The 24532-nt window shown below is 42.3% G+C and overlaps 1 protein-coding gene across 1 annotated transcript in view; it reads right to left on the bottom strand.

Moving 5' to 3' along the window:
• bt (projectin protein bent) overlaps window positions 1–24532 on the bottom strand; it is a 178750-nt gene that overhangs the window by 1011 nt on the left and 153207 nt on the right. Inside the window, 18 exon segments of the mRNA XM_071690353.1 lie at window positions 208–552; window positions 1352–1978; window positions 2481–2670; window positions 5538–5644; window positions 8242–8298; window positions 9204–9575; window positions 9825–10115; window positions 10710–10936; window positions 11207–11567; window positions 17407–17540; window positions 17824–18511; window positions 18766–19053; window positions 19237–19947; window positions 19950–21887; window positions 22194–22493; window positions 22612–23499; window positions 23650–23800; window positions 23976–24230. Of these exon segments, the coding sequence (XP_071546454.1) occupies window positions 236–552; window positions 1352–1978; window positions 2481–2670; window positions 5538–5644; window positions 8242–8298; window positions 9204–9575; window positions 9825–10115; window positions 10710–10936; window positions 11207–11567; window positions 17407–17540; window positions 17824–18511; window positions 18766–19053; window positions 19237–19947; window positions 19950–21887; window positions 22194–22493; window positions 22612–23499; window positions 23650–23800; window positions 23976–24230 (7902 nt within the window). The 3' untranslated portion in view covers window positions 208–235.

Below are 24532 nucleotides of genomic sequence, written 5' to 3'. Positions count from 1 at the left end.
AAAATGCAAAATTTCATATTTATCAAAAAATTCTTCAATATAACCATGTTTCTTTGTACTTCAGTTTTTGAATCTATACAAAGAATTAGCTGTATTTTCTGAATTACATTTATTAACTTTTTAAATGTCTCTAGATACACAGGACTGTGAATATTATAAAATCTTTATCATCATATACTGAGAGGAGAGTACTGATGGACTACTAACCAGTGTCTCAGGGTGAGGATGGGGCGAGTCACAGGTCATCAGGCGTGTGGACGCTGAGGGAAAAGGCAGCAGAGGTGTCACCCTTCTTGGACGTGGCCTTCACCACGTACTGGCCCACATCTGTTGGCAGGCAAGCAGGGATCTCATAAGAGAACTCTTTCTTGCCTTCCTGCTGGAACTTGAAGCGTGGTGAAGTTTCATCTACTGGCTTCCCGTCCTTGAGCCAAGACACTTTCAATGGCTCCTTCTCAAACTTGACGGTGAAGTTGGCCACCTTACCCTCCATCACTGTCTGTGACCTTGGGAATTTCTTGAAAGCAGGCTGCTTCTTCTCCTCACCTGGGACTAGAGAAAAGGCAGAAAGTTACAGTGAACGTGACAAAAGAACCTGTAACACTGATGTGGGTCAAGAGGAATGTGACATTGATGAGGTTCAAGCAGAATGTGAAAATGATCAGACTCAGGATAAAATACTGACAGAATCAGGCAGACTGACACTAACACAAAAGGATTCAGTTAGTGATAAAGAATAATGTGGTGGGAGCAGAACCTGCATTTAGCATGATAAATATATTATCAAATCCTTGCTAATGGTGTTAACTGCTTCCACATACTAGTGCAACAGCTAAGGTTTTGGAATGCGATGGTTCATACAGTAAGGCACACTGAGGTGATGATAAACAAGAATGATATCCATTTGATTGTGTGCTACAATGATTCAACATCTAAAATTAAATTTTTCTAAAACTTAATAGAGAATATCAACATGGGACAGGAATTGTAATAAATGGCAATATCAGTATTTTCCTTTTCTATGGCGCTGAGGACCTGTGTACTAAATGATTTACTGATTTACCATTAACTGAACCAACCTTACAAGATGACTAATGATAAAGCTTTATTTTCATAGGATCACATGAATCAGTTTATTAGTCGAAAATAATTCACCCACTAACAAATACCTTTTACAAGACTGAATCAACTGAGATTAAGATACTGCTAAAAAAAAAGATTTGTACATAACTGCAAAATCAATCAATTTAGACATCTTTTAATGATAAGACTTGTGTTTTAGTGTACATGTGGGCACCAGACAAGGCTATGTTAACTTACTTGGGAATCAGACAAGGCTATGTTAACTTACTTAAGACGACAAGTGTGCAGGTACTGAACGTTTCCCCAGTGTCATTGAAGGCTTCACAGGTGTAGGTTCCAGCATCCTCAGGGAAGACCTCAGCTATCTTGAGCAAGTAGGTGTCTCCCTCGGTCACATATAGGAAGTCTTTTGAGGGTTTGATCTCCTTCTCATTGTGAAGCCACACCACATCGAACTTGGTGGCACCACCAATCTTACAGGAAAGCGTCTGAGCCGAGCCATCTGGCACCTCGTGTGACTTAAGATGCTCCAGGATTCTGGGCACTTTGTCGCCTCGGCTGCCTTTGCTACTGACCTGCTGCTCCATTGGAGTCACAGAAAGGATACACTTGGTCTCCGCTGTGCCAAGCGAGTTGGTGGCACGACATACATACTGTCCCTCATCTTCTGGGAACACCTCATTGATAGTGAGTGATGCTAGACCCTGGCGGTACTTTAGATCAACAATGTCAGAAGAGCTGAGAACTTCGCCATTCTTAAACCAAGCAACTTGAGGTTCTGGGTCACCCTTGACTGTGCACTTAAGACACAAAGGTTCACCATCCTTGATGGCCAACGTTGGTGGTAGCTCGCCTGAGAACCCGGGAGGGCCCATCAGTGAGTCATCTGGGGGCACTGCAGGGGAAGGAAATGTCAGGTGAAGTAATTTCAACTTACAATGGTTTATGTCACCCAATGAGAACACTGATATGCTCAAGAACTAAAGTGTATTAAGTGCTACATGCCAAGTCACATCTTTGTCATATGTTTGAGTGAAGAATACTTGAGATGGCAAATTTGTCACACAAACTTGTGTTTTCCTGTAAATTCATGTGTTCTTTACATATTCATTAGTATTATGCACTGGTATATATATATATATATAACTGCTGGATGTGTATGGATACTTATAATCTAATCAAAATACATAATTATAATTTTTTACGTATGTAAGCGGCATTTCAGACCAAAAGAAGAAATCAAACTTGGATGGTCTACTGCAAGAAGTGTATGCAACACATTTATTCCAGGTTTAAGCTTTAACCTTTGTCTCTCCCTACAGAGTACTGTTCATAACCAGCTGCTGAGTAAAATACTACATACTGATACTTGGTACTTGGTTATAAATGATACTCACACTCAAGTTCCTTCGTGGCAGAACGGGACCTGGAGGTGGAGCCCGTGGAGTCTTGCCTCTTGCCATAAGGCTTTAGTGTTCTCTTGGCCCCAGTTGTGGTGCTGGAGGCAGTGGAGGAGGCCTCGACCTTCGTGCTACGACTCTCCTGGATAGCCGAGGAACTACTGGTAACGGCTATGGTGGCAGCCGACTGATGCGTTCATGATTGCCAAGATGGTGGTAATGTGGTGATGGTATGGTTGTGGAAGTGGTTGTGTGGTGATGATGTGGTAGTGTGGTGATGTGGTTGTGGTAGTGGGTAGGTGTGTTGTGCAGGGATGGATTTGGTGGCAGTGAACATTTCATCGGTATTATTAAGGTAAGAGATATAAGTGGCAGTGGTGACGGCGATGCGTATGCAGTAGAGGCAGCCATGTAAGGAGCATTAGTTGTGGTGTGCCAGAGAGAACCACCATCAGTACATTAGTGGCACCAACAGTAGTAGTAGTAGTAGTAGTAATAATAGTAGTGGCAGATACAGTGAAGTGTGGCAGCATTGGTGATGATCAGAATGATGGTTGGTTGTATAGTGATGGTAGGAGTAATGGTGGTGATGGTTGCAGTAATGGTAGTGATGGTAACAGTAATGGTAGTAGGAGCGAGCGAGAGGGTGGAGGAAAGAGAGTACTTGTTACCTCCATGACTGGTCAGTACTTGCTTTTGGTCATATATTAGTAAATTCCACATTAAAAGCATTAAGAAATTTTAAATAAGCCTAGGCTAACACGCAAAGCGAGTTACAGGTCATCATGGTGAGACTGATTGATACTGAAACTATAGACTCTGATAATGATAATACAGAAACTGATAATGGTACTGATACCCCCAAAATAAAGACTAACCAATGAATTGCAACAATGAATATTAATTTCCCAAGGAGGGAATCTTCTTTAACCAATAATTATCATCTTTCTCAACAATCTTACTAATTGTAGCATACCAAACATGAAATAGTTATATATATATATTCATTATTTTTATTTTATTATACTTTGTCGCTGTCTCCCGCGTTAGCGAGGTAGCACAAGGAAACAGACGAAAGAATGGCCCAACCCACCCACATACACATACACACACAAACATATACATATAGACACATGTACATAATTCATTTTTTTTTTTTTTCCAAAAGAAGGAACAGAGGGGGGCCAGGTGAGGATATTCCAAAAAAGGCCCAGTCCTCTGTTCTTAACGCTACCTCGCTAACGCGGGAAATGGTGAATAGTTTAAAAGAAAAAGAAAGATACATATATATATATATATATATATATATATATATATATATATATATATATATATATACTTTTCCTAGTGCTACCTCGCACACATGAGGGGGGAGGGGGAAGGTATTCCATGTGTGGCGAGGTGGCGATGGGAGTGAATGGGGGCAGACAGTGTGAATTGTGTGCATGGGTATATATGTGTGTGTCTGAGTATGTATGTATGTGTGTACATTGAGATGTATAGGTATGTATATGTGCGTGTGTGGATGTGTGTGTGTATACATTGTGTATGGGGGTGGGTTGGGCCATTTCTTTTGTCTGTTTTCTTGCGCTACCTCGCAAACGCGGGAAACAGCGACAAAGCAAAATAAAAAAAAAAACATATATATATATATATATATATATATATATATATATATATATATATAAAGGGGTAATCGCCCTTTGGTAGTTCAGATAATATACTGAAACTTTACAATACACTATATGTTTCCTGAAGAAATCCACCTCATCAGGTGTAAACAAATCACAAAGTTTCATGGTTTTACTTGAAAACCTGAAAGACATTTTTATACATCTAGGAACTACAATCTACCATATTCTCCTAACTTAGCTAATGTAAGACTTACTAAAACACAGATCCTTTTATGTTGCCTGCCAATATAACAACACTAACCCTTAACTGTTAGGCATGTAAAGAATATACTGGTCAAACAGGTAAAACAGAAACCGAGATGCTATTGGAACAGTCAGTCAGTGTACAGAGGTGAACATAGTACTGCTATCGCTAAGCAATGGCAGGAAAATGATCACCCTGTAGATCTTGCTGACCCTGTCACATTGTACCCCTTATCGTAATATGCTATCCATAATGTCCCTGAATCTCGTAACTGCTAATATTAATAACTTTAACTTATCTTCAGGTAACTTTCAAGCACATCCAGTTATCAACCAAATCATGATGAACTACCAAGACAAGATAGCATATATGAACTACCAAGACAACATAAGGAGGGTAGTAAAATGCATTTCCCTACCCAGATCAACCTACCCTGCATAACTCTTAAACAACTCCTCACTTTCCCTTTGATGGCCAGGGGCATAGTTTCTTCTCTGACATGGTGATAAAAGGGTTTATAGGTCTGGGTGTTTGTGTTAGAAGCTGAAACTTTGTGAAATGTATACACCTGATGAGGCAGATTTCTTCCATGAAATATGAACAGTGCTGTAAAATTTCAATAAACTTTATTATCTGCTCCTACTGGTGCAATTACCTCCTTCTAAAATTAGCATGGACTTGTATGATTGTCATATCAACAATATATATATATATATATATATATATATATATATATATATATAATATTCCTACGAATCCATGGGAAAATGAACATGGTAAGTTCCCAAGTGCACTTGATAGTGAGGAAGTGTTAGGAACAGATGTAAAAAGGCCACATTTGCTGATATACATTCTCTAGCTGTCATGTAAAATGAACTGAAACTACAGCTCCCTATTCATAACCAGGCCCCACATACCTTTCCATGATTTACCCCAGCTGCTTCACAAGCCCTGGATCAGTCCAATGACGTGTTAACCCCTGCATACTGCCTTGTTCCAATTCACCCTAGCCTGTGCACACTTTTCATCCCCTTGCATGTTCCTCGTTCCAGTTCACTCTATCCCATGCATGCCTTTCACCCCCACCTGCATGTTCAGGCCCCAGTCAAATCTTTTTCACCCCATTCTTCCATCTCTGATTTGGTCTCATAAAACTTACCTAAGGTGGCCTCATACCTTGTGTTTGGAGCTGAAGTAACTAGACGAACTGGAGTCATCTACTCTGATGGCTGGCGTGGGTGGCGGAGGCAGGTCCTTGATCGTCGTCTCGATATACCTTCGGTCTGATGTCAGTTTGGTGGGGATGTGTGGGCATGGTGATGGTACATGGGTGTGATGGTGTGAGGTATTGTGGCGGTGTATGGTGGTGTGAGTGGGGCACCAGGGAAACAAGGTCGTTGGGAAGCCACGAACAGGAATGAAAAAATTGCATTAGAAGCAGAATTTAAATGAAACTTCAATAAAACTGGTCTTGAAATGTTAAGCTATTATCTGTAATAAGCTATAAACTGGCACTTCCTTAAGGAAAAGTGAATAGCAAAAAGCAAAGACTGCCACTGCAAGAGAACAAAGTAGAACAGTATACAGTTATCCTTGCTCAGGTTGACCAGAGCACAACAGTGAATTTAGGAATACTAAAACAGTGATCATAAGAATCTTATATATACCGGAAAACTCAAGATATGGATCTTTTTATTCACAAAGAATGAAAATGCAGGATATAAAACAAAGGATCACAGGAGAAGGAGGGATAATCCTCCAGAACCTGACAGTTATAACATGGTCACTGGTTGACACACGGTCCTTTCATAACACGACGTGCATACATGAGTTGGCTGAACTTGTTTAATGAGAGGCTATGGAAACTATGTATAGTGTCTTCTGTAGTTACAAGTGGGAAAATGTACATTTGAGTCATTAACTTGTAAGGAAAAAAACTAACACCTAATGTGTTATTTTTCCTGAAGTCTACAGAACATCATGAGGGATCAAGTCCTGTGTGTACTAATGTCGCTGCTTCTGCTACATCTGTTATTACATTCTTTACATAAAATATTGTACATTTACGAATTAAAATGAACCCACAGTACTATTAACCCTTAGTGTTAACACTATCATTAAGTGCTCTAGCCTCAGATCTGTACAATGTAAGGAAGGATGCCAACTTGTGAAAAGGATGTGGATGCAGATGTAGAGGGATATTATTTGGACAAAACAACTTGTCCCCCAGTTCTGGTCAGGGAACTGTACAGTATATCCACCTTACTGAGGCTCCTGCTGGGAGAACTGGTCACTGTACTAGAGGTGACCATTGCTCCATACAAGAGTACCTCATGTTACATCATATAAGTTCACTAACTTTGAAAGGCTTATGTTAAATATCTGGAACTACGAAAGACTTGTCAAAAATTTCAAGAATTTGAGACAATTTGATTGATATGAAACATGAACTATGGTTTATTTTATGAAATTCCTGAGGTCATTAGCACCAACTTGTCACCACAAAGGACAAAACAACACTATTCAACCAGTTAGACTAACTACTTGTATTTAGAAAGCATTACCTTCACTCGACAGGTTCTTAAGTAGGAGAGTCTGTTCGTCTGTTACCTCATTACCTTGGATTTAAAGCAAAAAAAACAAAAAAGTGTTATACAAACTGAAGACCCAAGCCATTAACAGTTTTTGACTGCCTTTGTGTGGGATGGGACAATAACATGCTAGGTTACCCAGGCCATCGAGACCTTGGCCCACTTTCACTCGTGGTCATTAGGGCAGTTTATGAAACTGTAAGGTGACAGACAGCTACAGGGTGGGGGAAAAAACTGAAAAATGTTCCTTCTCGGGGAAAAATAGATATGTGAGTTGAAAGTGTGTTAATCAGTTTGTTTTTTGTCATGAAAAATAGTTTTCCTTCACTGTACCACAAAAATATAATAATCTCTCCAGTATACTTCAAGGAGCGATCTTAAAAACTGAGTTCAAAGCGAGGAAAAAAAGCTTTACTCAGAAAACTTGTTTAGAGTCATAAGGGACAGGATGTTTAGGCTGTTACTGGTGATATTAACTTCGGTCCATAGCAGAATCATGAAGAACCCATGACAGGGTCTATCCATAGTTCTCTATGAACCTTAGAAGGCTGACAAGCAGCACACAAGCATCAGCTCTCCTGATGGTGGCACTAGGCCTTTAGAGAGGTGGAGGTGATGCAAAGGAAGCGTTAGCCAGACACGCTCCATACCCAGCCATGAGATGACAGGGTTTACACCTCTGACCACAGAGGAAAAGAGGTCAGTACAACCACACTGGTCGTTGCAGGGGATGTGGAGGTAGTGTGCTGCCTCGGACATATACTGTGAGTGTGACTTGATACATATCATGGCTACAACTTATGTGTCACCTGGGGATGTGTACTTGGTGTGATGAAAGTACTTTATCACATAATGACTATTAGATGATGAACTGGTGATATTTAGAATACCATTGAAGGAGTCAATGGCATTGTGACTGTGACTTATTGGTGAAATTCTTTTCATCTTTAATATCACATGCATGACATAATGTGCCACGCACTTAAGATAGAACCCTTATAGGATTAGCTGTGACCAAAAAGTGTATTTGTACCATGAGTTATATTTCTTTAAACTGAATGCATACATTTTCAGGTGTGTACTGAGAAAGAGCAACCTTACCCCACTACACTACAGTACACTAAACACTCCTCTCTCCCCACAACACACACTACACTACACTAAATACCCTTCCCTCCTCACAACACACTATATATCATGGTGTCACTACACACACCCTCCAATCCACCCTCGCTACACAGGTGGTTGTACCGGACACTGGTACACACTGTCTGTCTCTCCGGTATTACCTGTGTACTTCAGATTACTCATGAGAGTCCGTTGTTCGGGCGTGCGGTCTCCCAGACCTTTTAGAAGAAATCGAAAACCAGTTTACTATGAGATCATGTTACCAGGAACAGAAGGTGGTCAACACATGAGCTAGTGCTGTGGCCTTGGTTACTGTATACAGTAGTATAATGAAATAAATTGTTAATAAGCATTAAGAAAATTTTTCTTAAGCTGTGTTAATGAAGGAAACCTGAAGTTTACGACCGAATGTCTGAAAAGAAAATTTGGTAAGGAAATTTGTGGCATGATTCTGATTTGTGATTATTTACGTTCCATTAAATGGCTTTGTGAAGGAGATAAGATTCTTAGCTATCAAAGTTGGCACTGCATCGAAAAAAAGACTAGTGAAGTAAGCGCAGTTTCCTCGATTTGGTCATATTCAAGTTAACACCTTGATGGCTACATGGTCAGACCCATCAACTATTAGATAAAGTTGAGAAGACTGTAAGGTACCGGGTTAACGGAGAGTCTTGTTGAAGACTAATGAGCAACAAGTTTGAGAAATGGGAAGGAGTGCTTGGTATGGATGGTACACCAAAACGGTAAACATGAATATGCAATGTTTAGGGGAAGGAACTACTGTACTTCAAATACAATATATATATATATATATATATATATATATATATATATATATATATATATATATATATATATATATATATATACACACACACACACATAATATAAGGCAAAATTCTCTGTAATACTAAAATAATGATTCAAGAAATTATCAAGAAATATAGTATGGCTATAGTATGTACCAGATTGTGTAATAATTGCTCAGTTATATAAGATGTCAATAACTGAGAACAACAATTTGAAATAAAAAAGTGTGACGACTAGGCTCCGTTCCTCTATCGAGCAATAAAGTACTGAAGTTGAATGATCAAGTGTGGAAAAAGTCATGATGAAGACATACCTTCAACGATAACAACACAGGAAGTCTCATCTTCACCTAGATGGTTGCTTGCAACACATCTGTATTTGCCAGAGTCAGCTGGGCTACAGTTGACGATCTCTATAGTGACGACACCGTCAGCATGACTCATAGGATAGTCATACTTGGAGAGCTCATGTGTTCCCTTGTACCACTTGACTGTTGGGACAGGCTTGCCGGAGAGACAGCAGAGGAGCTTGCATGTCTGGTGGCACTGGATCACACGTGGACGTAACAGGAAGGTGAAGCTAGGTGCACCCTCGCTCTCCTCCTGCCATAGTTTGTATGGCATAGGCTGGCGACGCCGGATGATTTGTTCCTGTGGCCGGTAGGGTGGGATCTCCGGAGGCATAGCTGTCAGTAACATTGACAGGTAAGTGTCTTAACCATCACACTCCACCCGCATAACTCGCATTAACCCTCTCCATGTACAAATGATCTTTAAAGAATAAGCTTAACCCTGATAGTAAATGATTGTGAGTACCATATAACACGGCTGTATCATAGCATAAGTATGATTTGCTTTCTCCCCATTCAACAGTAACATATAATAATAATAAATGAGTTATGGAATTTAGCAGATGGCTAACTTATGATACTTACGCTGGACGTTGAGGAAGACTGGCTCTTCCCGGGCACCATAGTGGTTTTCGGCGCGGATGATATACTCGCCACGGTCGTCCAGTTTGACACGGTTGATAATGAAGGAGTAGTCCTCGCCTGAGTACCTCTTCATGTACTTGACAGACTGACGAAGCTCCATGTTGTTGTGGAACCAGCAGACAGTGGGTGCAGCCACAGCTACTATGCGGCAAGTGAACCTCACGCTCTGGCCCTCATAAGCAAAGGCATTCTGTGGTCGAATGACAAACCTTGGCGCACACTGTCGTCGGTCTGAAGCAGAGATGTGGGTTACCAGTTGTGCAGGGAGGGCTCACTTGTCGGTAATCATAGTGTTAACATGTTACCACAGTAAAGAATGACATCACTATCAAACACAGAGACAGAACAGAACTTTGGTGTCCGGTGAAACAGTGTACTAAAATTATTTGTAAAACACATCTGCAGTGGTTGTCGCTCCAGGACTGTGGTGTGGGGGAGGGGGTAGGCTGTTTGGTTGGTCTGGAAGGGGTTGGCTTCCTCCTTTCCAGAAGTTGCATTATTTTGCATTTTTTCAGAAACCCCGAGAATCCATATCCTGCAGTCTAGCACCTTCCATAACATGAATAAACAAAAGTTGGTGAATTATTAGATGGAAAGCTTGAGTTATGAAATAACACGAAGGTACAGAGAAAGGGATATGACAATCTCTGGGGAGACTTCTGTGTTTACAGTGTTCTCTTGGGAGGCTTCTGTGTTTACTGCATTCTCTGGGGAGACTTCTGTGTTTACAGTGTTCTCTGGGGATGCTTCTGTGTTTACAGTGTTCTCTGAACAATACAAAATGGTTTTGATGTGTTGTGATGGTGGGTAGGCTGAGGAACTCACCGAACTGTGTGTCGTGTATCCTGTACTTCTCCAGCTGCAACTTTCTGAGTGAGGAATATTCTGCAAGACGACCAATGGGCAGGAGGAACTTCTCCCATTCCTTGTACTTGGCACGGATTTTGTCGCGGATGGGAATGTAACGCATCATATCTATAGGCTCCAGGCGAGGTGAATAGTCACCACGCAACCATGCATGCACTAGACACTCATGGGCAGTCATGCGCTTCCTGTGGATGGCACAGTAGTTACATGGGTTGCAGAATGCATGAGACTGGGGTTGGGGTTACAATGGATGAATCAAGCTGCCATATGAGTTGGCTACTAACAGAACACATGAAGGAATAAGATATAATATCGTCTTAGATAACTAACTGAACAGTGCTTAAAGAGGACACAATTAAACAACAGAATGTCAAGTGGCTGACTAAATGCCTGAATCATCAACTGTGTCAAGAATTATACAGCCCTGGCTTGTTTGTGGACACAACAATACTCACTCTTTGTTCTTAATGAGCAAACGTCGGATAAAGTCCTTAGCCTCGTTGGACACATTCTTAAAGGCTTCTTCATCGAAGTCCCAATCACAGGCCTTGACATTTTTGAGTGTCTCAATATCGTTCTCACCAGCAAATGGTGAGAGACCACTGAGGAGGACATACGCAAGGACACCTACAGCCCACATGTCTGTATAGAAGCCTACGGGTTCTCTCTCAACGATCTCAGGCGCCGCGAACTCAGCCGTACCAGTCGAGATTTTGACCACTTCATTAGGATCCAACTTGGTCGCGAGACCAAAGTCAATGAGTTTCACATTAGTTGAAGTCTTGGTTTGGCACATGATGTTCTCAGGCTTGACATCTGCAATTAGAAACATGAATAACTTCAGCATGATAATTCCTGAAACTCTCAAAGTGAAACATCTTTTCAGATAGGTGACTGACAAGGCGCAGGACTCATGGCTTCCTACCTGTAACCCAGGAGTCTTAGTTGTTTTTTCCAATAAGTATATCTGAATATTCTTATGATATAATTCAACAATTATTAATTAAATGAAATTATCTTTAAAGGACAGATTTACACCAAATGATAACATCAGCTGTGGTTAGAACCAATAATTGAATAATTTCTTGTGAAAGTGATATCTTTTATCTTCTGGTGACTGCAGGATTGAGAAAAGCAATGGCTTAATTTTCTATAAACTCCTGTACCAGCTACTGGCATCCTGGCCATGATGTATGTGAGACAACAGACAGTGGAGGAAGAGGACTTCCTTTCCTATAGTAACATCAGATTTTTTTCCCCTAATACTGGAATGTTTCACGCCTGTGGCAGTAGCGGCTGCTCTCATCCCACATGCAAGTACCTCACCAGGTCGATCAACTGTACAGCTAACATGGATCACTACATACACTAACTGCAGTATTTTAAAGCAGTATGATAACATAATGACAAGTCAATATTTTGAGTAAATATCTGATCATGTCACAAATCTGAGATTTTCTGAAAAACAGAATTGTGAATGTGATCTGGACAGAACTGTTCCCACACAAAGAGCGAAGTCTAGCAGCGATAAGCGAGTCTGTGCACACGTTTGGTAAGCAAGTCTAAAAAGTTTAGACTACAGTGACAGAAGTCTAGAAATTCAGATGACCATAGCCGACTGAGCAAGCCTGAAAAAATCAGAGGAAAAGTTGACAGGTCACAGCTTAGTGGGCAAGTCTAAGAAGTTTTGGAAACAGATCATAGTTGGGTTAGTGAGCAAGGCTAAGAAATTGTGCTGGTAAATCTTAGTTGTTTTTGTTAAACCTAAGTGAGGTGCCCTACATATGAGCACCCAGCCACCTGCTCATGGAGGGGCAGCAAAGCCCCATAAGTGCTTGCAACTGTCGACTTAAATGATTACAAGAAGACCAAACATCAGTGTTATAATGTTAGCTGGACTACACAGATGAACTACATGCTACTGATCAAGAACCTCCTCTTTACTCCAACATGTACCTCTCCACTCCACACCAGATGCTCTTGAAAGTGAAACATTTTGTTCAGACAAAGATGTACAATTTGACTTAGACAAGATGAACATATTTGTTAAGCAGACGCTGTACATGGAGTGTAGACGGGAGTGACCGAGGGTGATGGTTAATGAGGTGTGAGCAAGTGAAAGTTGTGACAGTGTTACTGGCTGTGACGTGGTGTTACTGGGGGTGGGCAGGTAGGTAGGTACCGCTGGCTTGGAGGATCATGCCGAGTCCTACCGTCGTTACTGGCGTCAAGTCGACCTCAGTAACGACAACGACCAATTGTAAAGAGGCAAGATAGATAACAGAATAACGAGCAAAAGGAAAGACTTTGTAAGAAGCTTCACGAACCTTGGAACAATGGTTCATCAAAACGGATTTCACTATAGCACAAGAGTTTCTCCGGTCTGATGCCTGAAGGAGAACGACAAAAGCCTTTAATAGGGTCATCCTCAGGCTGTCAACTACTGCTATATATCGTGTACCTAACTATACAGGGTCATGCATGGGGTCACCCCAAGAGGGTTAAGTCATCTGAAGGGGTTGTATTAAGGGTCAGGTCACGGGGCTGTCTGAGTCAGGCACAACTCTTTCTCCACATCAGGTCATCTGATTATCCTTGTCTGGTTACATCAGGCTGTACAATATGAGGAACCTAACAAAGTCTCGAGTCAGCCAAGGAATAGTCATTGGCGTTTACAAGGTCAGGACAGGTTAGGTGTGTGGCCACCCTTGGTCTAGGAAGGATTATGTTAATCCATATAAGTCAAATCTTTGATGGTCATATAAATAAGATCGAGCCATAACTCCTGTATAGTTACCACCCTGCGTTTGCTTGAAGGGGATCATGGCACTAACTGCAGTAAGTAGAGGTCATGAGTCTACCCAGGGTCAGAGAGGCATATCAACAGAAGGTTAATTCATGGGAATACTTGAAAATCAGTCCCCATAACCATCAGGATTGTAATCAAGGCCATGGAAGTTAACCTGGAGTCAAGCAGGGTCACAGACAAATCATGGATAAGTGGGATTTACAAACTACTCAGGGTTAGGTAAGGTCACACCGGTGCCTTCAGGTCAAGTCTGATAACATGTCCAGAGTTAAATTAGGCCATGATGCTATCTCATGGGACTGACTCGGTCACTAGAAGGTCCAAAGATTAAGCAGGACATGATGTGCGCAAGGTGTGAAAATGGAAAATGTATGCAGCAGGTGTGATGGAGAGAGAAAAAGAGTAGCTGCCTACTTTCTATGTTAAGCTTCATCTCTCATATCACTCCATCCAGGTATATGTGAAAAAGCTAAGGTGACATCACACAACCCTGCCTTGCACCCCAATATACGTATACTGAAGCTTTTGCTGAACTCTCCATCCACTCTTACACACACTCCTGCTCCTGTATAGAAGGCTTTCACACCATGCAACAGTTGCCCCCCTACCCTACATATCCTTAACATCCCATAAGGCATTCCACTCAATTCTGTGATACGTTTTTGCCAGATCTATAATAGATGCATACAGCTTTATACATTTCACTAATTACTTTTCCACAGTCATTCTCACCACAAAATCTGATCCACACACATCCTCTAACTTTCCTACCCACCCATGCTCCTCACTTATTCCACCCTCAGTCACATCCATCACAATCCACACTCTTGTATAGACTTATTCCCTTATAACTGCTATTAATATCTTCAGCGGAAGGAACAATACTAGCTTTGACTCAGTCCTCAGGTGCAACCTTCTGTTTCCTCTTTGGCACACTGTCCTCCATACTTCATTTCAGCAATAATTACACCCACTCCACTCCTTGTGCCTCTCCTACCTGTTGCTTTATTTAATTTTCTGTTATTTCAATGTCTGTACAGGAATCTTCATTATATTAACTATATATTCCCTGATATACTTTCCTTCATTTTTTATATTAAGTACTGATCAATTAGCATCTGTAATATTTTCTTGGAGTGATTTCCATATTTTTCCTCAACTTCAAAAGGCACAATCTATGATTTTTTCCTTGTTTTATTTAGGTTATGTTTTAAGAAAAATAGTTGTGGATTCTATACCATCTTCATATCCCCTTCTATTCATTCGCTTTCTCTTCTTTTAGATTCCATTATTTCTAAGCCAATTTTTTTCCTGATCTTCTAACATTTCTTTGCTTCTGTTCTTTTCTGGTTTTTCCATTTCCCTCTTACGTAGATTCATTGCTTTTCGTCTTGATATACACTGATTTACATTATATTGTATCAATCCTATACACTGTGTTGATGTTTAAGTATACTCTCTTACAATCTTCATTGTCATATATATTTTCATTCATATAACTGATTTTATTTCACTTTATTTTGTCAAGTGATTGACTGACTGATCACGTTGCTCAATCTTCTTACCTCTACAGTTGATATGTTATAATTATCTTGATCCATTTCTACTAATTGGTGGTATTTACTTCTATAATGTTATGATCTAAAATGCTTGTTTGATTAACTTGAGTCTGTCATGTGTGCTGTATCATTTGTAACAGTCACTTTATTACCGTCTATTGTTGGTTTATAATATGCTTAACCTGGTTCTATATCTTTTATACGTTTATTCTAAGTTTTAGTTATTCTTTTTCATAGGCTGATCCGTCATTTGCTGTTTTCTGTTAATATCTACATTCATACTTAGCTTCATTTTCTTCCCACTCACTGATATGAAAGTTCATGATGTTATAATGGGTTCAGATACACAACTGGTCTGTGTATCATTGATTACCGTACATGTGCCTGACAGGCTCCACTGCTATTAGTTCCCATTTCTTATGATTTTCTTATCATTAATTGCTTTCCTATAAATCTCCTATGTACATTGACAGCCACACCTTCTTGTTCAGTCTTAACTCTGCTCAGAAAGCTTCATTTTTTTCCTAAGCTTTCTTCAACTGGATTTCCTTATTTACTAAACTTGTTTCTGTTCTGGTTATGTTCTGTGACCAGTTGAGACCACCAGTATCTGGCCAGGATCATACTACAGCTGAGTGTTAGTGATCAAGGACCTTGCCAGAGGAGTGGACATGAACCACACTGCCACATACAACTAAAACTTGGGAATGTTAATATGCCTCCGTATAGAATGTAGCCTGGCTCAGTCTCTTTTATCTGGAATGGGCAGATAATATTTCATGTCTGTGTAGTGCTCTTAGTTTCTATCACCCCGAAAATGGTGTTCAGTGGAACTGATATGTCATCACTCTCCAGTCTCAGATGTAACGTGGAAACTGAAAGTAATGATGTCTTGGCAAATGGGGAGAGGCTGAGGTTACCACTGGTCCGGTGTGCTGAGGAACTACACGCACTCTTTAAGATGTGTTTTTGGCCAGTCATGGTAACATCAGCGGAAATATTCATAATGGGAAGGTTGTCAAACTAACGATTCAAAACAAAGTTTACAGGATTTATGTAAAGACGTGTAGGGAGACAGAGACTTGAAACTAGGGAACAAGAGATAGGTTTAATGAAGAAATAAATTTATTTAGGAATATCAAAGTTCATATAATGAAGACTCTCATGAAAGGTCGGTGAATCAGAGTAATAAGTGGTGTAAACTGGATGAAAAGGTAAAGACACTTTTAGGATTACGGCAGAGGTTGAGAAAGGATCAAATATGGTCAATATACAACACAGAAGCATTCGTTTGGCTGCTTAATTAGTGCTGACAACAAACAAGGTCTTAATAAGACACAGTAAAGCAATAAAAATATCTTCTATAACAATGATGATAATTTGTAAACTAAGCATTTAAAAGGAGCTTTGCTGATTATCGTATATTATCATCACTATTATCAATGATTATGAAATATTATCATCACTATTATCAATCCTCCTAAATAATGAAGACAAATTGAACAGATAGAGAGAGATAATACTGATCACGAGAGACAGTAAGACAAGGTGTACGTCAGGCTGAATTATGAACTTGATTCATAACAATATCTGGCATCACTCTGCTCTCCTGGATGACAACATTCAACTCTTGCTGATCTTCAGCAGCTTTGGTCAGGAGAGGAACTGTAGTTTGTTAAAGGAATCTAATCCACTACTACGTCACAGATGTAAGATAACCTGGCCAGAGGTAAAACCATGGACTATTGTTATACGAGGGCATGACTGACAAGTTAATGCAGGGTTGCAGTGCCCACATGGTTACAGTGCCCACATGGTTGCAGTGCCCACATGGTTACAGTGCCCACATGGTTGCAGTGCCCACATGGTTACAGTGCCCACATGGTTTAAGTGTGATGCTATCAAAAACTTTGTTAAAACATTAATCCCAATGATAATTACATAATTTTAAGAGACTGTGGTAGACTTTTGAGACATGAGAGATCAAGAGACCTGATTTTCTGAGGGGAACTGGTTACCAATCTAGTATTCTAATGGGATGATCGAGGTAATTGCCGCTCACTATGTCTACCTGCTGAAACAGGACTCCACAGGCCATCCTTACCCAGGCACCACACAAGAGTTGTATACATAGAGGGGGTCAATTGAGGCAATTCTCTAATTAACCAAGTAATCCTGCAAAGTATTTTTCATAGGCTGTAACGATCAATATTCTACAAGTGATGATAAGATGTGCAAGGCCTCAGCTGAACAGTTGCAAATAACAACACTGGCACAAGCTACTCACCCAAGTGAATGATATTCTTCTCATGCATATGTTTGACACCCTCGCAGATCTGGCGCATGTAGTTGATAACCTCTGCCTCAGACATGACGTAGCCTTCAGCAGTGATGCGCTCGAACAACTCTCCTCCAGACAGGCTGAAGGAAGTTAAAAGAAATTAAAAGAGTTACATAAACAAATATTCCTAGGAGATTTAAGAATGCTGGGAAGCATGCTAGAAAACAGAAAGGCAAACAATTACAGATGGATATGGTAGATAAGCTCTGTTGTGAATATACTGACTTTTAAAAGACCACTAACCTAAAAAAGATTCACAGCTATCTCAAATGTCTCATGATGTTCTCACATTGAAAGGTTTTACAACTATACATCTGTTACAGGCTGTTAACTACCAAACACAATTCGAAATCAAACACTTACAATTCGAAAATCAAGACCATTTCATCGTCATCTTCAAAGGCGTCATGAAGGTTGATGAGCTTAGGATGATGGAGGTGATTCATGATATCAATTTCCTTACGAATCAACTCCTTCTCCATGGCAGAGGCAACAGGGATGAACTTGGCAGCGAAGATGTTGCCAGTCTTACGCTCTCGGCAGCGATGGACAACACCAAAAGCGCCTGTGCCAATCTCTTCAAGGATGTCATAATATTCATAAACAGAATCATGTTTGATGTCAACAGGTTGAGGAACGTATTTAGAGTAGACGTCAAAGACGAACTTATCATAGTCATCGACCTCTTCCTTCCTGCCACGGATCTTCTTACCAGTTTCATCCACCTCGTACTGCTTCTTCTTGGGCTTCTTAGCCAGAGGAGCCGGAGTCTCAACTATGCTGGTGACGTCTGATGGGTCGGAGCGTCCATAGACATTCTCAGCATAGACCCTGAATTGGTACTTGTGTCCAGGACTCAGCCCCTTGATCTGTGCAGTAGTAAGACGTGTGTTGCAGCACCTGATCCAAGATTCCATGGGAAGCTCGCGCTTCTCGATGATGTAGTTGTTGATGTTGGCGCCGCCATCCCAGACAGGGATCTGCCAGCTAAGGACACACTCGGTACCCAAGATGCTCTCCACCTTGGGGAAACGAGGCGGATCTGGACGATCTGGATGGAGATGAACAAAAAAATTAAAGTTCAAGTGGGTGTTGAATATAGAAGAGCATTTAATGGAGATTGAATGTTTTTATACACTTCAAATGATTAAAGCCACGAACACCATATAAATTTCTTTTTGATGAGACAAAGCAATAACAATATTGTAAGGAAATGTGTGCTAGATACATGAAAGTATATACAACCTCAAGACATTCTAATATGAAACTTTATACAACATTTAAGATTTAGTTCAAGTGATGTACCAGAAATCTGGATTTTGATGATGACGGAGTCTGAGCCAAGTTCGTTCTCAGCTGTGAGGCGGTAGCTGCCGGTGTCCAGGTTGGTGACATCACGCAGTGTGAGGATGGCGTGGCGCTGCTGTGTCTCCACATTGTAGTGACCACCAGACTCAATCGTCTCTCCCTCACGCTGCCATGTGATGCGAGGTCGTGGGTTGCCAATGAAGGGAATCTTAATGACAGCGTTCTCGCCCTTGTCGAAGAAAGCAGTGTCGCGGAATCTTGGAGGAACGTTGATCTTCGGGGCCACTGTAAGGGGTACCAAGAAATATTGGTTAGAGCACTCACATGGCACAGCCAAGTGTACTAGGACAAGAGGAAGGGTTCACTGATCATGTTATGTAGTAAGCATGACAGGTTTGTTAAACTGACTGGCCTTTAACAATGATTCTGTTCCAGGTCGAGTTATAACACTGTAACATGGGTACTTACGTTTGATAGAGATTTCTGCCTTCGTGTTCCTGATGCCACCGGAGTTCTGAGCACGACACATGTACTCATCCTCGTCCTCACCATACACATCATGCACTGTCAAGGAGTAAGTTTCACCATCGCGGGTCATGGCATACTTGGCACTGTTGCAAAGCTCACGCATGCCCTTGAACCAAGAAATGTTGGGTTTGGGTTTGCCGGAGATCTGGCAGGTGAGGGTTGCGCTCCTGTGTTGGAGAGCCATCACATTGCGCAAGGGCGTCACGATGACAGGTGGAGTAGCAGCATTGGGATCCTTAATCCTTACAGATGTTGAGCATAGTGAGGGTTGTGACATGCCAGCATCATTCTCAGCAAAGACTCTGAACTCGTACTGGCGATCCTCAATGAGATTAGACACATTGATCTGGGTGGCAAGGCAGATGTACTGGTTCACCATCGTCCAGATGTTGGAGCCAATCTCACGTTTCTCGATCCAATAGCCCTTAATACGAGAACCACCATCATGTTCAGGTTTATCCCATTCCAGGTGAACGAAGTCACCACCCACCTCTGTAACGTTGGGGGTGCCTGGTGGAGAGGGTGGGTCGTAAGGAGCCTTGGCCTTGATGGGATTCACACCTGTCAGAGGTGGACCCATGCCATTTTCGTTGACAGCCATTACCCGGAACAGGTATTCTTGTCCTTCTGTTAGACCCTGGACAGTGAAGTGCAGTCCTTGCAGAAGGAGTTGATGGTGATCCAGTTGGCATAAGTGATATCCTTACGTTCGACTACATAGTGTGTAATGGGCATTCCACCATCATAAACAGGTGGACGCCAGGAGAGGGTGCACATGTGGCGGCTGATGTCTGTGACATCGAGCGGTGGGGTAGGAGCACCTGGAACACCAGTGATATAGACTGTAAAGTTGCCGCAAACTGAGCCAGAGTCATTCTTAACCGTCAATGTATACGGACCAGCATCATCTTTCTTCACTTCCCTTATGAAGATAATTATGAACTCATCAAAGACAGTGAATTTGAGACGCTGAGATTCCTCTACAGGTAAACCATTCTGAGAGAGTGTGACATCAAGAGGAAGATCACCAGTGAAGAATATCTTGATTTTGGTGTTGTCACCCTCGGGCAGATAGAGGGAGTCTTGCATCTGTGTGATACGTGGTGGATTGCCAATCTTGACATGTGCAACAGAGGTAGCCTGACCAGCATCGTTGGCTGCCACACAGGCATAATCACCTTCATCAACCTCCCACATGTCAGAGATGATGAGCTTGAAGTTACCATTACGCTCTTCAGCACTGATGCGTCCACCAAGTGTCACCTCACGGCCATTCCTCAACCAGCGGGCTGTAGGTACTGGCTTACCTTCAGCTTCACACTCCAAGACGATAGACTTGTGGAGTGCCGCAGCAGTATTCTGCAAGTTCTTGATGAAGAATGGCTTCTCTCCTGGAGCTGCCTCACGGATCTTGACGGGCTGAGCACTCTGGGATGGATCAGATTTGCCAGCAGCATTAATTGCATATACACGGAATTCAACATCGCTTCCTTCTGTGAGGTTCAGTACAGTGTACTGAGTATCTTGAACATTGTAATCATTACACTTCATCCAAATGCTGCCGAGTTCTCTCTTCTCCACCATATAACCGGTGATGCGAGAGCCTCCATCACTCTCTGGCACAGTCCATTTAAGGTCTACGTAGTTCTTGCCAATCTTGGTGACAACGGGAGTACCAGGTGGTGAGGGCACTGCGTACTTACCCTTCATCGTGATCTTCTTGCTTGGTGGTGAGTACTTGCTGTAGCCGGCTGCATTCTTAGCCTTAACACGGAATTCGTACTCGTGATTAATCAGCAGAGAATGGACAGTGTAAGTGGTCTCCTTTACCAGGAAGTCATTCGCAGCGGCCCAGTTAGTATCAGTCACATCGCGGTATTCCACCTTGTAGCCCTGGATCTTTGAGCCACCGTCGGAAGCAGGACGGTCCCAAGTGAGAACCACAGAATTGATGTCGTGATCCAGGATGTTGGGGCGTCCTGGAGGATCGGGTACAGTGAAGGGGAACTTTGCTGTGATGGGTTCCAAAGTTTCCAAAGGATCTGATAAGCCATATTGGTTCTCTGCTCGGACACGGAACTTGTAGGTCTTGTTAGGTTCAAGTCCCATGACATCGTAATGGCAGGAACGCACAAATGCTGTCACCTTGATCCAAATTCCCGAAATGGGTTCGAGGCGTTCCACTTGGTAGTTGGTGATGGGTGAGCCACCATCGTCCAGGGGCGGACGCCAGGCCAGGGAGCATGTCTCTGGTGTGATGTCCGACACTTCCAGAGGACCCTGAGGAGGAGAAGGTCTGTCCACCACATTGACCTTGCATGACCCAGAGTCTGCTCCTTCAGTGTTGGTAAGCTTGACGGTGTACTTGCCAATGTCGGTACGCTTGGCACTCTTGTTTATGAATATGGTGGAGGAACCAGAAGTATCCATCTGGAACTGGATACGCTCGTCCGGGATGACTTCATTGGGCCCAATCCACCATTGTACCTTGGGCTGTGGAGAGGCGATGAAAGGCACAGTGATAGTGAACTCCTCACCCGCAATTACCGTCATGTCCCGGATGCTGAGGTCAGAAGTAATCTTTGGAGCACCTGCGAATTAAAAACAAATGAAAATATGTTCTTATCGTTAAGAAATTTATATAATTAGAAATTAACACTAATAATATAATCATATTTAGTAAAGAGAGCGTCTGCAACTGGAAAAAGATGGATAATAAATATAAAAACATAGTAAGTTTAATTACTAACATTTTAGTGAACAGCAAACATAACTACAAATGTTTTACCAACTAATGATTTATCTAAATTTGCATCACATAACAGGATATCTTGTTTATCTAATAGATTTCATTTCCTTTTTAATTTGTGTGTGTGTGTGTGTGTGTGACAACTTACGGAAGCTGATGCACTTGATGTTCTCGCTAGGATCGCTCCATGGTCCCTGACCGGCGGCATTGACAGCTGCAGCACGGAACTCATATTCCTGATGCTCAGTGAGGTTGATGACGCGGTACGTGGTGTCCTTCACCATGGCGTGAGATGCCTTCGTCCAGGTGGGTTCACCAACAACACGCTTCTCCACAACGTAGCCCTGGATGTGAGAGCCACCATCATGTCGAGGCTTGGACCACTGGATGGTGATGGAGTCTTCTGTGGACTCTAAGCCACGAGGAGCACCTGGTGGGCCTGGTGGGTCTGTGGATAGAAAGATGTTATTGAGTATGGTGGGAGTAGGGTAACTGGTGGGAAGGTTATACTGCTCATACTTCAGCAACAAACTGTGGGTCATGTCATGAACAAAATTTAAACTTACCGAATGGATGTCTAGCCTTGATGGGTGTTGGTGATGTGCACGGGTCTGACTGGCCATACTGATTCTCAGCCATCACACGGAACTCGTACTCATTGTTGACAGTGAGGTTGCGTATACGAACAAAAGGTGCAGTCACATAACTGCTGACCTTAGTCCAGTTGCCACGACCTTCTCGCTTCTCAACCACGTAATTAGTAATTTCAGCACCACCATTGTCCTTTGGTGGGTTCCAGAAGAGGGTGAGGGCATCACCATTGAACTCGTCAGCACGGAGATTCTCTGGTGGTGCAGGGCGGTCTAGCACACGGACATTGACTGTGGCTGTGTCGAAGCCAGAGGGATTCTGAAGTCGAAGCTTATATGGTCCAGTGTCTGAGCGTTTGGCGTTGGTGACGATCATGGCACAGTAATCATCAGTGAGTTTCTCATGGATACGAGGATCAGCATCGATCTTGATGTCCTCATCATCATGGTACCAGGTGGATGTTGGCTTGGGGAAGCCAGTGTATGGGACATGGATGGAGAAGTCTTCACCAGCACGTACGGTGATGTCACGCACGCCGCTGAGATCAATGCGAGGCTTGTTGGCTTGTTCCTCGATCTTGATGAGAGTGGAAGGACGAGACGGGGCTGAAGGACCCACCTCGTTGACTGCAATCACTCGGAAGTAGTATTCGTCCATCTCGGTCAGGCCAAGCACAGTGTAGCTGGTGTCAGGGTGAGGTAGGCTGTTGGCTGGCTCCCACTCTTCCGCATCCTTCTGCTTGTATTCCACCAGGTATCCCTTGATCTTGGCCCCACCATCCTGGTGAGGTGGTCGCCATGACAATGTCACGCAGTTGCGGCCAATACGATCTGGTTTGGGTGCATCAGGTGGCCCTGGCAGGTCTAGAATGATAAGCACATCACTTTAGTTACTGAATGAATTCTCCTTTTTATGGAAAATATGTAACAAAAAAGTCATTCTTTTTTCTTGTATTCTGACATTTACTATATCCTTACTTTGAAAAAAAGGTAATATTGCCTTATTGTACTTACACTTCTGAACCTTGGCCACAATGGCATTAGATGGCTTGCTAGGCTTGCCAGGACCTGCTTCGTTGACAGCTACAACACGGAAGTCGTAACGGTTGCCCTCTGTCAAGCCCTGCACTGTGTACTGAGTATTGGGTGTTGGGTAGTGGTTCACCTGAAAGACGAGGTTAATCACATCACTCATGCAGGGAGGGATGATACCATGATAAAGGCTCCAGGCAGCCAGACGTACAAGAAGGGCATTTACGTAATTATGAATATGGCTAAATGGACAAAGCATATACAAGTCCATAATGTGACTACTACATAGGATGTGTGTATCCACTTACCCTTATCCATTCGCCACCACGCTCGCGCTTCTCAACAATGTATCCAGTGACGGGGCGGCCACCATTGTTGGCTGGTGGTTTCCATTCAAGTGTGCAGCTGGATGGACTGTAGCCCATGATATCTGGTTTCTCAGGAGCGTCAGGAGGATCGAAGGGATTCTTAGCTTCCACTGGCTTGCCTTCCAGAGGCTCGGAAACGCCATACATGTTCTCAGCGCGGACGCGGAAGCGGTACTTCTTGCCCTCCTCAAGACCCTGTAGAAAAAGACAAAAATTTAGGGTCAACTTTGGTGGCTTGTGAAGTTTAGGGAGACAGGCTTCCTCCTAAGGCAGGCTGCTACCTATAATAATCACCTTCAATTTTTCCTTTATATTTGCCTTTTACTTACATTACACCAACTTTACAAGAACTATTTTCAAATAATTTTTTTTCTGGGTGAGTATGTCATCAATCTTTGGACCAAAGTCGTAATCAATATGGCTTTAAAATTTCAGTCTTTCTTCACTCACAAATCCTGGGGAGCTTGATGGAAGAGTGACAGTTATGAAGGGCAGCT

Source organism: Panulirus ornatus, chromosome 48, assembly GCF_036320965.1.
Source record: "Panulirus ornatus isolate Po-2019 chromosome 48, ASM3632096v1, whole genome shotgun sequence".
Classification (NCBI taxonomy): Eukaryota; Metazoa; Arthropoda; class Malacostraca; order Decapoda; family Palinuridae; genus Panulirus; species Panulirus ornatus.
The sequence above is the reverse complement of the archived record's forward strand: the minus strand, read 5'-3'. Positions and strand labels throughout refer to the sequence as shown.